This window comes from Sus scrofa, chromosome 1 (genome assembly GCF_054392235.1).
Source record: "Sus scrofa isolate SSC_HxYL_T2T_F1_AM1 chromosome 1, Sscrofa_HxYL_maternal_Yorkshire_Landrace_v2.0, whole genome shotgun sequence".
Lineage (NCBI taxonomy): Eukaryota > Metazoa > Chordata > Mammalia > Artiodactyla > Suidae > Sus > Sus scrofa.
In genome coordinates, this window is record NC_139383.1 from 246,426,463 (window position 1) to 246,444,359 (window position 17,897).

At 41.2% G+C, this 17,897-nt stretch overlaps 1 protein-coding gene and 1 pseudogene across 5 annotated transcripts in view; both read right to left on the reverse strand.

The window, feature by feature from the left end:
* Nucleotides 1-6,614, reverse strand: part of LOC110255297 (ras and EF-hand domain-containing protein-like) — a 29,903-nt pseudogene extending 23,289 nt beyond the window's left edge. Inside the window, exon 1 of the transcript XR_014823890.1 lies at nucleotides 6,095-6,614. The product of XR_014823890.1 is annotated as a ras and EF-hand domain-containing protein-like (transcript). The remainder of the gene's footprint in view (nucleotides 1-6,094) is intronic.
* Nucleotides 6,615-14,304: 7,690 nt separating this feature from the next.
* LOC146407083 (uncharacterized) overlaps nucleotides 14,305-17,897 on the reverse strand; it is a 203,646-nt gene continuing 200,053 nt past the window's right edge. For all 4 annotated transcript variants that reach the window (XR_014823832.1, XM_084989489.1, XM_084989500.1 and 1 more), the window contains one exon: nucleotides 14,305-16,668. Coding sequence is in view for 1 of the 4 variants with exons in the window: in XM_084989489.1 (XP_084845615.1) it covers nucleotides 16,578-16,668 (91 nt within the window). In the remaining 3 variants the exon portion in view is untranslated. The remainder of the gene's footprint in view (nucleotides 16,669-17,897) is intronic.

Consider the following 17,897-nt stretch of genomic DNA (forward strand, 5'->3'; position numbering starts at 1 on the left):
TGACATGAAATGTCCATAGTCTGGAGTTGTACCCAGAGGTATTTTTCCATTTATTATGCTGCATCTCAGGTCCTTCAGGTATCAGAAACTCCTTTAAAAAGGTGAGACAATAAGCTCCTTGAAGGTCAGGGTCACTCCAGAGCCTGGGACACGGGCAGACACATGAATACTGAGGGAATTAGAGAAAGAATTAAAGAAATATGTTTGAGCTACTTCATCTACATATCTTGTTTTTAGAAGATGTACAGTCTTAAGGTTTAAAATTCACTTTTATCTCTTTATGATTACTCTGACAAAAGTAGTTATAATTTGGAAGACCCCAAATATTTACCAGTTGAAGCAATGAAACTGTTTTTTGAGGAACTAATTTCAAAGAAATCATATGTGGAGTTCTCGTCATGGCACAATGGAAACAAATCCGACTAGGAACCATGAGGGTGCAGGTTCGATCCCTGGCCTTGCTCAGTGGGTTAAGGATTCGGTGTTGCCATGAGCTATGGTGTAGATCGCAGACGCTGCTTAGATCTGGCATTGCTGTGGCTATGGCTTAGGCTGGTGGCTACAGCTCATATTCGACCCCTAGCCTGGGAACCTCCATATGCTGCAGGTATGGCCCTAAAAAGACAAATAAATAAATCATATGTATGGCTCCATCATTACAGTTCTTCTCTGGGAAATAGCGTTTACTTTCCATTTTATGACATGACGAAACCAACAGAGTCAGACAGGAGTAGCCCAAACACCCACGATGGATCATCTCTTCCCATTTCTCCCTCCCATCCATGTACTGCAGTCAGGTGCTACCTAAGCTTGAACAAGCTACACATGAAGCAAGAACACATATATATTCTTAGGAGAAAAAAGCAGAATCACTACAGTATCTTAACCTCTTCCATCATCTAAAAGCTTTCTCTCCCTGGTCAGCCTGCAGACTTTAAGACCAATTAGCCTGATCCAGCTGCTTCCATTTTACAAATGAAAGAAGATCCTGTGACCTGGGAAGAAACAGGTAAAGACGTTTATATGCTCCAAGTGACAGGAGGGGAATGACTGTGAATTTGAACTGGAAGGCCAGGGTCCTTTTCTGGGGCCAGGAAGTCAAAAAGAAATGAACATCGAGATGAGATTCAAATATCAGAACCAGAAGAGTCCTGCAAGTAGAGCTCATAAAAACAAAGCCACACACAGGCTCTTGCAGGGCCCAGGAGCAAGGTTTGGAAGGTCTCTGGTAGAGCTGCCGTTTTAGCAGACAGGTTTCTCCCACTCAGCAGCGGGGTAATGACACAAGTAACTGTGACAGAGGATGTATTGAAGAGAAAAAAACAAAAAGCAACAAACCCGCAAGAATTTAAAAATATATACATAGATAAAGACAGACAAAGGTAGATATATATCTTGACATAGCTATAAATGCATAGCTATGTCTCTCAACCTGTATTTATAGATACATCTCCAGTTCTGAAAGCACAAAAGGCAGAGTATCTCTGGAAAGCCCGTGGCTAGCACACTGATAGGCACCAAAGCCTGTGCCAATAATAAGCACCACACACAGTCAAAAACACCTCTGAATCTCTTCCGGGACTGAGATTCAACCTACCATCATGTCTCAAGGTTGAAACAAATCTTTATCACCTTGGACGAATACCAGATATCACCGGCCATTTAAATGAAAATATGTATGTATATACTTATCTTCAAACACTGTAAACACAGTCCAAAAGCATCCAGACGCTCACACATGGAAGATACTCAAGAGCTGAGATCAAACAGGGACGAGCTGGTTTAACGCTCACAACTCAAGCTGCCTCGGGCCATAAACTCACTGAGTACGAAGAGACGGGAAACAGAGACACTAACCTAATCAATCAATGGATGTCTCTTTGTCTGCCTGCCTCCTCTCACCCTGTCCCCCTCTCTCACTCCCTGTCTCCAGACCACTCTCTGTGTCTATCTCTCTCTCTCTCTCTCTCTCTGCATCCATCTCTCCTCTCTTCCCTTTCTATCCTGCCAAGCACCATATCATGCAGGTGAAGCAACTGTACTATGACAAAAGAAGATCCTCAGAGGAAAAAGCCCTCAAGTGGAACCCAAGAAAGGGAAATGTGAAAGGAACCCTGACCAGTGCTGACTATGCCTCTGCCTACTGGTAGATACATGTTTTTAACCTACTTAAGTAGGATCGGTGCTCAACTGTTGCTCTTTTCCTCTCTATTTTAGCAATCATCTTTACACAGCATTCTGATAACACATACACAGATCGCATAGGGATAGTTTTGGTTTTTCTCAATTAAATCTCTTGATTCTAAATTATTCAACAAAAGATTCTTCTTCGATGTTGTATGCATAAAAAAGGCACAAACCATGTGCAACAGCTGACCACACAGGTCCACTTCTGGGGCCTGAACAATCTCAGCCCTGTTCGGCAAGTCGCCCTAACCCTTGTTACACTAGAGGCCCCCACCCCGGGTCTGTCCCTGATCTGGCTCTTGCGGCAAAAGCAGTACCCTGTCACAAACTCACTGTGGTTCCAGTAACAGCTGGACCCTCGTGTTTCTGTTTCTGAGAATGTGGGGCTCTAAGTTAATTTATCAGAGTGAGTCAGTCCACAAATGACACTCAAAATCACTACAAATGGAAGTGAGAAAATTCTGAAAAACTTCAGCTCTGACTGGAGGATAAATTCTGTCATGCCCCCGCGTTGGTCAAACACCCAATGCACATGCACACCACACACTCACCCTATATCCTTCTCTGCTTGCCAATCTCAGAACACACCAACTCTTCCCAGGAACTTGGAAGCATAGGGAAGGAACCAACCAAAGAAATGGAAAGAACACACATGGCACAAACCAACTGCATTCTCAGTATACGAAACAAGAACAAGTTTATTTGATTCATTCAGCAAATATTTATCGAGTACATTTATTGAGTACCTGGGGGTACAAACCTCCCTTTGACCAAGATAATGCCCGTAGCACCAGAAATTAGCCAAGCTAGGTTATTACAAGTCCACTCACTGTTTCTTCCAAGACATTATCTCCCCACTTAATGGCATTTTTTTTTTTAACCAGATACAATTCTTCTTGGGGATTCTCTTGTGTAACTACACTGCCATGCCTTCACCTACTGGCTGACCTAGTTCCAGCTTACTAGGAAGGGCTGAGGGCCCATCCTGACCCTCTGGACCATTTACACCTGCCCGGCTCAGGTTAAAGGGTCACATGACTGTTTAGGATGCTCCCCTCCCCAGCCTTTAAGAAAAAGAGTCCCTCAGTTTTCTAAGAGAAAACGAACTTAAGAATGTGTTAACACATCCCAGAGACCATTTTTCATTCTTTCACAACGCAGTATTATTTTCTAATATCACAATTATTCATGACCGAGGCGCTTAACCCAAATGGGCTGCGTATTTTGATCTAAGAGCTTGAATGATCTATGCAATGGAAATCACCACCACATTTTGCCCCTACAGGAACCAAGCATTCTCATAAGTGTCATCAGTTCTCCTCAAACTGTACATGAATACCCTCCAGGATAGGAAGGGACAGGGAAGACAGAACACCAGGTGGGAAACTAAGCCACCAGCTGAAGTAGCACACCTTCCCAGAGAGACGATTCTCCCCCTGGAAGAAAATATAATACTTTTGTTCAAACAAGCCCCAATATATTACAGAGTAAAATGAAGAAATACATGATTTTTTTTTTAAAGATTAAAAACTCAACACTTCAAAGAAAGTTCCTGCTTGCAGGCAGTCTGTCAGGCTATGCTCACACTACATGGAGTTTCCTGCAAATAAGTCTCTTGCCTTTACAAATTCTTCAAGGAAGTTTCAAGTGTTTCCCCCACACTGTGAACTTGTTGAGGGCATAAACTACATCTCCTGCTTTCCTTTGTCCCAGGGACCTAGGACAGTAAGACAGTGCCTGGCATAAAACAGGCACTCAGTAATGTTTGCAGGATTAATTTGGCTGAATAATGGCAATGGCACTGTCAATAATAAAGGGTCTTAATCAATAATAAAGGGTCTTAATTTGAATGGGAGGGAGGGAAGGTGAACAGCTGTAGGAGGACGTGGAAGAGAAGCAACCCAATTTACCAAAACAGCTAACAGCTGCCATGGTTACAATCCGAAGCAGCAACTCAGTTCTATTCCACTTGAACAAGTACAGGATGGCAAATACTGTGCTTGTTAATCTCGAAGAAGATGGGGACACAAATCTACCAGGTGATACCAGTGCCATTAAATCTAATAACTTCTGACGAGTTGGAAAGGCACTGTGATAAGAATGTCCCCAATAACATTAAGCCTGGTTTATATGCTAATGTACAAAGGTCATTTTGGTCATTTAAAGATTAAATGTCAAATATATGCTGCTGAGACTTGACAACTCTGAAAAGTAGTTCAGTGTGTGTGTGTGTGTGTGTGTGTGTGTGTGTAAAACATGAGAGTGGGCTCACCTCTCTTTTTTCCTGATGTCGTTACCTTTTTAGCTAGCTGGACCTAACCAAGTTACAGATGAAAGATGATTCAAAGTATACGTCCTACAGCAACTTTTAAGTTTTTCTACTTCCCTGGTGGAGACACTGCATTTTTTTTTTTTTTTGGCTTCTTTTAGGGCTGCACCCACAGTATATGGAAGTTCCCAGGCTAGGGGTTGAATCAGAGCTACAGCTGCCAGCCTCCTCCACAGCCACAACCATGCGGGAATCTGAGCCATGTCAGCAACCTACACCACAGCTCACAGCAACACCAGATCCTTAACCCACTGAGGCCAGGGATTGAACCCTCATCCTCATGGATCCTAGTTGGGTTTGTTAACCGCTGAGCCATAAAGGGAACTCCAACACTGCATTTTTATGCATTTGTAAACGGGAGAAAAGATGGGTATCACACCCACTTTCTAGACACCATCCCTCTTATTCTGCAATGAATCACTTTCCATATCCAACACTTCCTGAACTTTCAAAAACTGAGGGAGAAGCTGAGCAAGCAGAGGAGGCAGTGAGGACTCCCAGCCCTGCAGGTCACTGCTGCCTTCTGGAGCTATTTCCTTTTCTTAGCCTTAGGTCTCAAATACATGAACTGCCAACCAAAATGATGCCTTTCAGATATGCCTAATAATAACACCCTCAGAGATTCATAAAATGTCAATGAATATCCAGAGGGCAAAAAAAATGTTATAGTATGAACACATTGACAGCACCTGAGGAAGAAGTGAAACTAGCTCAATATACCCTGACTCCAGGCAGAGATAGAAGCAAATTAATCTCAGTAAAACCTGAGTATATTTCTCTCCATGCCCTGAATCTGCAGGCATCCTCTTTCACCTGAGAATTAAGTAACTTGATGTTATCTCTGTGGGAGCTATGAGAGTTTATTGTAATTTGTCATTTTATTCTGTGATATAAAAACCTAAGAATTTTTCAGCTCACAACATCTGGGATTAAGTGCTGCTCTTTTATTAACTGGGCAAGTCCTTTAGGTTTTACGTCTAAATTTCTCCATCAATCAGAGATAGGAAAGTCTATGGGCCCAAGGTTATTCTGCAAATTAAACAAATGAACTTGTAAAATGTCTAGCACATAGTAGGCATCAATGAATATTTGTGTGCAGCAATACAAATGCACAATTGTCTTGTTTTCTACATAGTAGCAGAAAAACAACAAATACAAAAACTACAATAGAGAATGCCAAATTAACTAACAGGTGGGCTCCACGACTATCACCGCTTAGGGGTGCCCTCTGGGTGCAGCCTGGAGGCCTGGAGCAGCCGGTGATTTAAGTCACTGAGAACTGGGGAGCACTTTTAACCTTTTATCGCAGAAGAATCTCCGGACGCTGCGGTTTTCACACTGGCCTGTGTAACAAAGTGCCTTTTGCAAGACGGCTCAGATATGAGCAATTAAAACTGTCTCCCAAACTCTAACACTAAAGGATCTCATCTTGGAAAAGTTAAAGGAGTCGGTGAATGAAGAAAAGAAGCAACTTAGAGTAGGGTCCAGTGGGTCTCCGCACTTCGCAGTAAGAGGGAGAGATGGCCGCACCCCAGGCAGGGCAGGAAACACCACCTGCTCTCCAAACCACACACCTACCTAGAGGTGAACTTGGCCTTGTTCCCGAGTCGCGCCTGGATATCCTGCCAAGCTCCGCCCAGGCTCACCGGGTCCCAAGGGGCGGCCAGCGCCGCCGCCAAGTGCTCGTCCCCCTCGTAGTCTTTGCTGTCTCCGGGGTCCAACACCGCCGGGGCCGCGATGGGCACTAGTTCCCGCGGCCCCCAGCCCAGGCACTGCCCCCAGCTCACGAACTCTTGGCAGGGGCGGGCGCCGAGCCGCTGCAACACGGCCTCTGCGTCCGCCATCCACACCTGCAGCTCCGCTCACCGCGGGCTGAACTCCTCACGCTGCTGGCTCCCCGCGCCGTCGCATCGCAGACGGCGAAGGCGGAGCGCAGCCGAGCCATTTCCTCCAGGTCCTCGTCCGCCTCCGTCCTTTCTGGAGTGCAACGGGGCGCGTGGCCCGCTCTGGCTCGGCGACAGCGGGGAGAACGGGGCCAGCTGACGCCGCAGTGAGCCGCGGCGAGTTCAGCTAGTCGGGCTCTCTCGGCCAATGGCTGTTACGTCCGGGCAGGGCGAGACTCCGGGATGGGTCAGGAACGTGCCCTCCAACGCGGCACTGCGCTCAGCCAGCCCCGGAGCGGTATGGGCGCGCTCCTGGCCCTGCGCAAGGCGTAGCAGTGCCCGTCCAAGACTGAGCGCCCCTTGCGGCCGCACGCGTCTTCCCCCAGGGGCCGACTCTGCCTTGAGTAGTAGGAGGAGCGGCCAGCTTGGGTTCCCATGCCTCCGGGAGCCCGGCTTTGCTTTACGCATGGGGCTTTGGAGCCCGGGTCTGGGAAATCTGAGAGTTGGAGGGGTTAAGCTGGGAGTCGGGAGTAGCATTGTCAGGCCCTTCGGGGCTTACAATGCTCCGGTCAATGAACTTAGTCCTGAGCGTAGGGCGCTAATTAACTTAATGAACAGAAAAGGGAAAAGAAGGTAGGAGTAGGATTCCAAATTGGTTGACGTTATGTGTATTTTATTCTTTTCTGATTTCGGAAAATTGGGTAACTTCTCACAGACCAAAGTACAAGATTTACCAGAAGACCCCATTCTCTAATATTACTGGCTTTCTTTAATGCATGTCCGTCCAACTAGTTAAGGCACAGTAGGAATCACAAAGACCTTCGGATCGTCAGATCGAAATAAAGGTTCTCAGTCCTTGTCTCCTCAACCTAAGAGGAAATTAATAACTAAAACCCTTGACAGGCAGCAATTTTTTTTTTTTTTTTTTTTTTTTTTTTTTTTTGTCTTTTTGGTGTTTCTTGGGCCGCTCCCGTGGCATATGGAGGTTCCCAGGCTAGGGGTCGAATCGGAGCTGTAGCCACCGGCCTACGCCAGAGCCACAGCAACGCGGGATCCGAGCCGCGTCTGCAACCTGCCCTACAGCTCAGGGCAACACCGGATCCTTAACCCACTGAGCAAGGCCAGGGATCGAACCCGCAACCTCATGGTTCTTTGTCGGATTCGTTAACCACTGCGCCACGACGGGAACTCTGGCAGGCAGCAATATGTTAAAAGGACGGAGGTAGCTTTATTTTTCCTTTAAACAAATCTTATGGAAATTATATATGCAGATGCATGTTACCCTTTGACTTTTTTTTTTTTTCTTCCTTTCTTTTTAGAGCAGCACCTGCGGCATATGGAAGTTCCCAGGCTAGGAGTATAGCAGCTGCAGCTGCCTGGCCTATGCCACAAAATCCCACTGAGCGAGGCCAGGGATCGGACATGCATTCTGGTGGACTCTCTGTCAGGTTCTTAATCCGCTGAGCTTCCACAGGAACTCCCTACACTTTGATCTTTAACACTTATTTCAAGGATGCTATTGTTTCCTTAATACTGGCTGCTTAATGAGTATTAGATCTTTAAAATTCATCCAATCATTCTTTTTTACAAATCTTGTCTAATTTTCAAGAGACCTTCACTCTGTCATATGTCAATGTTTATGTTCCCTCTGGTGATTCTCATAGCAGAAAATTCATTTGGGTTATTTTTACCTTATTCACATCAATTCCCTCCACCTTTTAGACTTTTATTTATTTCCATTTCTGTTAGTTATGACTCTTCCATTTATTCTAATTCTGGGTTCTCTTTATGCTTGTTACTTTAATATAAGAAAAAAATAATGGATTTGATGGACACATTTCCTCAAGGTGGTGTTCTTAAATAGAAAGCTAAGTACTAAACATTTGAGGAACTGTTTCTTCTTGAATAGTGCAATAAATAATGTCAACACTAGCAGCCTCTATTAAGCTGTAAATGCCACTGATAATCGTCATTTGTAAATTTAACTGGTAAATTATGAGAGGCTTCCTATTAAGAAGTTCTGGTCTTAGCAATCTAATTGCTAAGTGAATGTAGTTCTATATAAGCAGATAGCTAATACGCTGAAATGAATTTTATTAGTGCAATGTAAATTGTTACTGATATTGAGTTTATGGGCTCTCCTGTTTAAAGATTGGTTTTACCATACAAACTAAAAAGTGGCTAGCCTGGGACTGTCTTTAAAGCTTTACAAATATATATATGAAACTGAATCTTTGAAATCTTATCATTATTCTGTTAGCAATGAATAAAGATCTGTATTTTTCAAAATAGATGAGTTAGTCATATTTTTATTTTATTTTTTTGTCTTTTTGCCTTTTCTTGGGCCGCTCCCACGGCATATGGAGATTCCCAGGCTAAGGGTCGAATCGGAGCTGTAGCTGCCGGCCTACACCAGAGCCACAGCAACGTGGGATCCGAGCCGCGTCTGCAGCCTACATCACAGCTCATGGCAATGCCGGATCCTTAACCCGCTGAGCGAGGCCAGGGATCAAACCCACAACCTCATGGTTCCTAGTCAGATTCGTTAACACTGCACCACGACGAGAACTCTGAGTTAGTCATGTTTTTTAACTGTTTAGGCAGAAGTGCTTTCCTAAAGACTGCTCATGCAACTTCTTTCCTTTAACTCACTCTGACTTTTGCACTTAATTCTAAATTCTTATATTCTTTGACCTGCTTTGTCCTTTCAATAAGCCTCTTCATTAAAGACTCATCAAGAAATATGGATTATTCCAAATGTCTATGTATACATCTCATTTCCACTGATTTTAATCTACTCCAGACCTACCATAACAGTTATCTGTCACTGCATAACAACAAACCCCTAGTGATTTAAAACAGCAACCATTTTGTTTGCATAATTTCATTACCATCCACTTGGGCAGGGCTCAGGTAAAGCGGTTTTTCTACTGGCTTGCCTGGGATCATGTAGTCATGGTAACTTTATTTTGGCTGCATGGTCTTAGAGTGCCTCACTCACAGGTCTGAAAGTTGGTGCTGGCTGTTAGCTGGGCATGTGTCTTCAGGAGGCTCACACTAGCTTTGTCACATGGTGACAGTGTTCCAAGAGATTAATTCCCAATGCACAAATGCTTTTCAAGCTTCCGCTTACCATGTTTATTGATATTCCACTGATCAAAACAAGTCACATGGCCAAACCGTAAGTCAGTGGAAGAGGGGATTGTACAAGGTCATGGATACAGGGAGATGTACTTTAGTGGTAGTGAGGCCCTTGCTTTAACAACAGACCATACTTAGCTTCTGATACATTCTCTCAGGCTCCTGTCCTGCCAACCTCCTGTTCATTCTCTAAACCACAGCTGAACAGTCCCTAAAAACCAATCATTCTGTCATTCTGGAGTTTAGTATTTCTCAATCAGTGGTAATTTTGTTCCCCATGATACATTTGGCAATATTTGGAGACATTTTTGGTTGTCGCAATTTGAAAAGGGTGATACGCTACCAGTAGGTAGAGGCTAGGGATGCTACTAAACATCCTATGAGGCGTTGGCCCAGTGACCCATATCAAAAAATTATTTAGTTGAGGAGTTCCCTGATGGCTCAGTGTGCTAAAGATCCAGTGTTTTCACTGCCATGGCTGGGGTCGCTACTGTGGGCATGGGTTCAATTCCTGGCCCAAAAACATTTGCATGCCATGGACACAGCAAAAAAAATAAATAAATAAATCTGATCAAAAATATCAATACTCCTGAGGTTGAGAAAACCTGCACCTTAGGTTATCAACCCGCAGAAGCGCCCCCATAAGAAGAGAACCAAGGGTAACTCTTCATCTAGGCATCCATAATCCTCTTCAATTTGGTCCCACTTTATATATGCAAATATTTCTCCCTTTAGTCCCTATCAGCTCTCCTACTATTCCCCAAATATCCCACACTTGATTATATGTTTAACTTAATAGCTCCTTATTGTCATGACAGAGGTAAATATCCTTTAGCTCGTCTGCGTAACCATACCATTTCCCAGCTTCAGGGAAAGTTGGATCCTGCTTTTCCCACCAAAGTTTCCACAATTTCATTGTGACCTGTCACTTACAAGGACATTGCTTATCAGCTCAGGCCACAGAAATGTTTTTTTCCTTTCTCTTTTAGTCTTTTTCATGGTTTTATTTTTCATGTTAAAACTCTGATCCATCTAAAATTTATCTTGGGTCAGGTGTGAGTTGCAGATTCAACTTTATTTTTTTCTGAATGTCTACCTTGTTTTCTCAACACCATTTATTCGACGATCTCTTTCTCAAGGATTTAAATATCACTTTTAACATATACTACATTCCTGTATGCAATTGAGTTTATTTCTGGACTATCTAGTCTGCTCTGTTGAGGAATCACTCACATTTTAAAAGGATTCTTCAGTCCATAAGAAGATTCCCAGGGAATTCCTGTTGTGGGTCAGCAGAAACTAATCTGGCTATCCATGAGGACGCAGTTTCGATCCCTGGCCTCCCTCAGTGGGTCAAGGATCCGGCGTTGCCATCAGCTGTGTGCAGGTCGCAGGCAGAGCTCAACTCTGCCATGCTGTGGCTGTGGTGTAGGCCAGCAGCTGCAGCTCCAAGAAGACCCCCTAGCCTGGGAACTTTCATATGCTGCAGGTGTGGCCATAAAAAGCAAAAATAAAAATAAATCAAATAAATTCCTAAAAGAGTCTTAGGTTGGGTTGCCTTTTGTATCTTTCAGTGTTTAAAGTACCTCACAAGGTACTGTGGAAAGCTTTTGAATATCCCCAGCAACACAGTCAAGGGAAGGCCAAGATTATATAATCTGTCTCTAATTTTTTAATAATTAGAGACAAGAGAGGAGAATAAAGAAATAGGAAATATTTCTTTTCTATTTTAGCATCCAGAGCAACTATTAAGGAATTGGAGATGACAAGCACCATTTGAGCTTGCCTGTAGTTATCAACACAACTTTTTAGAAAGATCAGTTTGCATTGTGGTTGCACAAAGGTTTTAAAAGTCAGAGATAAACTTGTTAGAGCATGTTTCTCAAAAGAATGCAAAGACACTATTGTGATCAAATATATTGCTAAAACAAATTTGGAAAAGAATCCTACCATATCCCTTCTTGGATGAGATAAAGAAAGCTGTTTTACTTGTTTGATCTAGTATTTTGGAGTTCCCATTGCAGCTCTGTGGTAATGAACCCAAATAGTAACCATGAGGATGTGAGTTCAATCCCTGGCCTTGCTCAGTGGGTTAAGGATCCAGCATTGCCATGAGCTGTGGTGTAGGTCACAGACACAGCTTAGATCCTGTGTCACTGTGGCTGTGGTGTAGGCCAGGATGCAGCACAGTTTCAACTCCTAACCTGGAAACTTCCATAAGGCCTTGGATATGGCCCTAAAAAGCAAAAAAAAAAAAAAAAAAAAAAAAAAAAACCAATTGCCAGGCCTCCTATTAAAAGGCAAAAAGGACCATAATTTCTTATTTTCCATCTTACTTCCCTGCCAGTGTGCTCAACTTACATTTAGTGTTAAACTGTGGTAATCGGTTTGACCTCAGTTCCATTTCTGCTCTTTCTGTGACTGGTTTCTGAACAAATTTTTTTAGTATAATTTAAAATTGTGCAGGGGTGTATGTGTGTGTGTGTGTGTGTGCAAGCGCACAGGGACACAGTTTTAACCCAAAAATATCCCAAAGCCTTTTTGAAAATAGGCAGAATTTATAAATTATAAATAATTACAAGCAACTATTAGGCAGCTATGTTCATTTTAATATTGGTAATATTGGAATGATAATTACATCAATATTTCCTTGTTATCAATTTACTAATTATTTTAGAGCTGTTTAGGACACACTCAACTTTTTTCCAAACTTGTATTCTAACAATAGGCAGTTCATGCTCTAAGACCACAATAGATTTTTTTTTCTTAGGAGAGCCTATGAATTTTATCTCAAATACTCAAAAATTACTTTTAGCTCTAGGGAGTGCAGTCTGCACATTTTAGATCAGAGATACATTTATATTCATCCAAATAATGGAGAAATGTACATTGCTATGTAGCATGAAAGTTGTTCCCAATTCTGTAATATGAGATGTTAAAATATTAATTCTTTCTTTAGACCAAAAAAGATTAAATTTTCTATTCCCAGATATACAAAATGAGACAAACTCGATCAGTCAGAAGGAGATCTATAAAATTCTAAAGCCATTCCTATTCCTCTGGAAAGCATTATAGAATTCAGAATTCAAAGGATGAGATATTCAAATAAGGCTTTTTTCACCAATACTCAAGAGTCTCGGCTTAGCAATGAACTAGGACATTCATCTTTTTGGTTTTTTTTACGAATGTAGTAATCGGAAATACAGAATCAGGATTTCTAATGTTGTCACATGTATTCCCTAATTTGCAAATCTTTAATATTGTAGAAGATGAGTGAATAAAATGAAAAGTTAGCTTTAAAAAAAAAGTAAGAGGCCATATTTGCACCATACAGTGAAACAGAATTCCTGCCCACCAACACAATTGTTGAGAATGCCAGACCCCTAGAGACAACTTTTCAAAACAATGTAGATTTCATTATGTATTTTAAGTTTTCAATTCATAGATTCCAGTAATAAGCAAATTATTGGAGTTCCCACTGTGGCTCAGTGGGTTAAGAACCTAACATAGTCCCTGTGAGAATATGGATTTGATTGCTGGCCTCAATCAGTGCTTTAAGGATCCAGCATTGCTTCAAGCTGCAGCATAGGTCACAGATGCAGCTTGGATTCAACCTCTAGCCCAGGAACTTCCCTATGTCATAGGTGTGGCCATAAAAAGAAAAGAAAAGAAAATTATTAGTTAGTTTTTAGAAGATAATTACAACCAGCGAAAGGAATTTCCTCAGACTATTCCAATATTTTGTTCATTTTGTTTTGAAACCTAAAAAGTTCCAGGGTCCCAAATAGAAGTATTTCTTCTATGTATTCCCCCAATCTAAGGTGGTACAGAAACTGAATTCCATGCATTCCACACTAACATGAGAATAATTACCCAAGGAACAAACCCTGGAAAGGAGAAAGAAAGTATTTGTTCTATGGATTCTCCCATTTCATGAAGGAGTATCACAAAAACTTAGGTTTAATTCAAAGAGCTCAAATTTCACAGGGTGGACCAGGACTAATAAAATAATTCTTAAACTATGGGACACTTGAAATGATAACTTCAACTCTGCTATCTTCTGAAATGTTTTTATTTTCTTAGCTTGTATAATTCTGCTAAAGAATGTTCCAAAGACAGAGGCCAAAATAGCTGAAAGGTATTTCATTTAAGTTTTTCAAAGTAGTTTTTTCTGATCTTTCACATGATATCAAAGTACAAAGGAAATAATTTATTTTCTGTTGAGAGGTCATGAAACTATGGTTTAGTCTTTTTATTTTTCATCTTTTTTCTTTCTTTTTTTGTGCCTTTTTTTTTTTCAGGGCCTAGATACATTTTTTTGTTTGTTAGTTTACAGAATGTAGTGAGCCCAACCCCACCCCAGGCACTGAGTTCCTCCTGGGCAGCAGTCAGGCCTGCATGCCCCATGTGACATGAGCAGCCCAGGAAGGAGGTAGAGCTGGAAGGAGTGGTGGCTGAGACCAAGGAGGAGAAGCTTATTTAGTCTTTCAGAAAATGTTTTCTGGAAAATATTTAATGATGGCTAGAACTTTCTTAATAAAATGGAACTAACCATGAGGATTTATAACAGAGCATAAACAAATCCACAGTTTTGCAGCGCCAGGACACAGGTTCGATCTCCAGCCTGGCACAGTGAATTAAAGGATCTGGCACTGCCGTAGCTGTGGCATAGGTTACAACTGCAGCTCAAATCTGATCCCTGTTCCAGGAACTCCATATGCCATGGGGTGGCCCAAAAAGAAAAAAAAAAGACAGAGACACAAGTGGGCAAAATCAACATTCTCTTAATGTCTGCAGTTTTTACAAAGTTTTTAAACTACATCCAATCTAAGGTCGTACAGAAACTGAATTCCATGCATTCCACACTAACATGAGAATAATTACCCAAGGAACAAACCCCGGAAAGGAGAAAGAGGACAAAAATTTATTAGAATAGATTGGGAAATGCATTTTTTATGAAGTTTACAAAAATTCGACTCTCAAATTTACCTTAGCCCTGCATATCCATCCACTAATGCCACCCCGTCCCTCCCCACCTACTGGTCCAGCCCTCCCAACCAGGCTGAGGCAGCAAATGGAACTTCCTAAAACACACATAATAAACATAAATTTCCAGAACATAACAATAAAGCAAAAGAGTAAAGATGACAAGGGCAAAGATCTAAAGATATCAGAGTGTAATTCTGACATTCTTAGAAAAACGGTAATGGATAAATCCAGATAATTATTACAGTGCTATCATTTTGATGCATATTTAATAATGATGAGGTAAAAGTAATCATTATCTTAACATCTGGCACCAGAATTACTCCCAGAAAGGAACCATATTTGTTTGGGATAATATGTTGATAAACTCTTACAGGAGAAAAAAATCTGCAGAATAACATGTGACAGTTCTGCCACTTTTCATAGACAGGGATAGGTTTTTCTTCCTCCTGACATGTGAGTAAGGAAGACAGTGAGGAAGAGAGAGAAGGCAGAAAAATGGAGAGAGGTAGGAGCCAGTGAGGTGAAAGCTCTAGGGTAGCCAGTGGAAAGACTTGTGGTATAAGCCCTTTCTAGGGATCCTGAAACCTTTATACTGAAGGGTGTTTTGCTCCCAAATGAACTTGAAGAAGAGGCTGAGTTAACACTGACCATGTGAGAAAGAGTTAGGAGAACACAGGAGCAGCATGAGCACGAAAGCCCCACCCCAAAATCCATCAAAACTGTGGTGTAGGATGTTTGCAACCTTAAGCAAACGTTTACCTAGATCTCAGGAGTCAAATAGCCTCTTTCAGGACAATGGATCTCTGTATAACCTAAATCACTAGTTCTCAAAGGATGCCTCCTGAACCAGCAGCATCAGCCTTATTTGGGAAATTGCTAGAAATTTAGGGGGCTTCAACCCTGACCCACTGAATCAGAAACTCCAGGGGTGTGGCTCACCAATCTAACAAATCTTCCAAATGATTCTGCACTTAAAATCTGAGAACCACTGACCCAGAAAATTGGTTCACAGCCTTGGCCAAATATTAGTTTCACCTGTGATGTGGTGATTTAAAAATATGGACACCAGAGAATCACTCTCAATGATTCTACCAACAAAAACAAATTGTACCGCTAAGAAACACGTTCTTGAAAATAATTCTATAGGCAGAAACATCAAAAATCTCTATTAAGCAACATTTTTAATTGGTCTTCTGGTTGGATTAGCCTTCTTTTTTCAAAAAAAAAATCTGACTTAACAAAATCCATGTTCAATATTATATATATGCCCTCCAAAAGCATCAATTCTTCCGTCCATTTCAAACTCTTCTGTTAGGCTAGTTACTATATTTCAATATAAAAACGGGGGGGGGCTATAAGGAAGACAAGTGAGAGGGGAAAATAGCAAGAAAGTGAAGGAAATTAGGAGAAGTAGGTTTGCAGCCAACATGCTTCCCCTTCCCCAGAACTGTTGAATAAACGGGACAGTCATCAACCTCAGAAGAGCATAAACAGAAACATAAGATAGTCTTATACAGATATGGAAAGGCCAGTATTAAAAGCAAAGTAACGTTCAAATTTAAATCCTAAGTATTATCTTTGCTCCCCAGATGGGAGGCCCAGATAGTATACGTGGCCTGTGCACACTATTAAAGATGACCTGGGTTAGAGATTTTGAGCATTTCACATAGCATACCATGGAGAGTGCTTTTTAATGTTAACAAAGGCAAGGAAGGCGTCTGAGGACTTTCCCTAAAACAATTCTCCAAGTTCCCATAAGGGTGAGAACACACATATGTACCTTTCAATGTTAAGAAACACACACAAAAAAAAACCTCTCATTTCTGTCATCTTTTAAATGCACATTTTCTCTAATTTGAAATTAATAACAGGAAACTTTGAGGTACTTTAAATTTCATGGTAATATCCATAAACATTAAGATTCTATGGGAGTTCCTGTTGTGATGCAGTGGAAACGAATCCAACTAGGAACCATGAGATTGTGGGTTCCATCCCTGGCCTCTCTCAGTGGGTTAAGGATCTGGTATTGCCATAAGCTGTGGTGCAGGTCACAGACGCAGCTCAAATCCCACCTTGCTGTGGCTGTGGCTGTGGCTGGCAGGTGTAGTTCCAATTGGACACTTAGCTGCAAGTGCAGCCCTAAAAAGAAAAAAAAGAAAAAAAAAAGATTCTGATATCTCATTGGGTTCCAATGAGTGATTAAACTGGTACCACTGAAGAAACATCTTCCCTGTACTAATAATGAAAATTCAAAATTCTTCATAATTCTTCAAACTGAGTAAAAGTAATAATTTTTTCTTTCCTTTCAAAAATATCCTTGTTAAAAGAAGAAACAACCACCTTTCCTTAAGTCAGTAGCATAAGCTTTCATGTCCAATGAATAATACTTATTAATTGGAAAAAAGAAAAACTTAATATTATTATAAATAAATAATAATGCCTAACACTTACATAGTGCTTTCTTTATGCTTCCTTTTTTTTCCCTATGTTAACTCAATACCCATAATGATCCTAAGGTAGCTGCTATTGTTTTCATCATCCTGTTGCTGATAAGGAAACTAAAGCATAGAGAGATTTAAGTGACTTAACCAAGGTCAGACAGATAATAAATGATCTGGGGTTTGCACTAGGGAATTGGGCTCCACACTCTAAAATTAATCCTGTCTCTCAAATGAACCAAATAAATCATAGTACTTGCAAAAGAATGAGTCTTTTCTTAAACATTTAGTTAGAAGTCATATTGCTTCACACACAAAAAGTAATCTGCCTGTCATTCCTGATAGTTCATTAGTAAATAAATAGACAAGGCTCTGTACAATTGTTCTTATTCATTTCTGAGCCAAACCTAAGTGAAAACATAAAAACTTCAGGATCACACCACATGATGCAGACACAGGTTTCTGCTAAGTGTTTTCATGAGCACAGGAGTGGTGTTTCATGTTTTGTTCTAGGAAAACAAATTCACTCATGTGAGAGGTGCAAGGACAAGTTTTATATTGCTATAATATGTTTCTCTCAAATTATTCAACCACCACTGCAAGTTCCCATAATTATTTTTAGAATAGAACATTATTTTCCTTTATAATTGAATAAATCATACTAAAATTAATCAGGCACTGTTCAAGAGATATCATTGCTCCAAGAGTTGTAGTAAAACAATGAAACACTGGCATGTCCAAGTGCCTGTCATATTTACTTACTTGATCACTTGTCTACAAATTAAACTGTGCACCTCATGCAATAGACAATGAAATGTAACTAGTTTTGAATTTACATTTGAATTGACTGAATGTTTTATTTAAGACATGGGAGTAAAATATAAATGGAAGATACTGAGGAGGGCTGAAGCAGATAATGCTCTAAGAGAA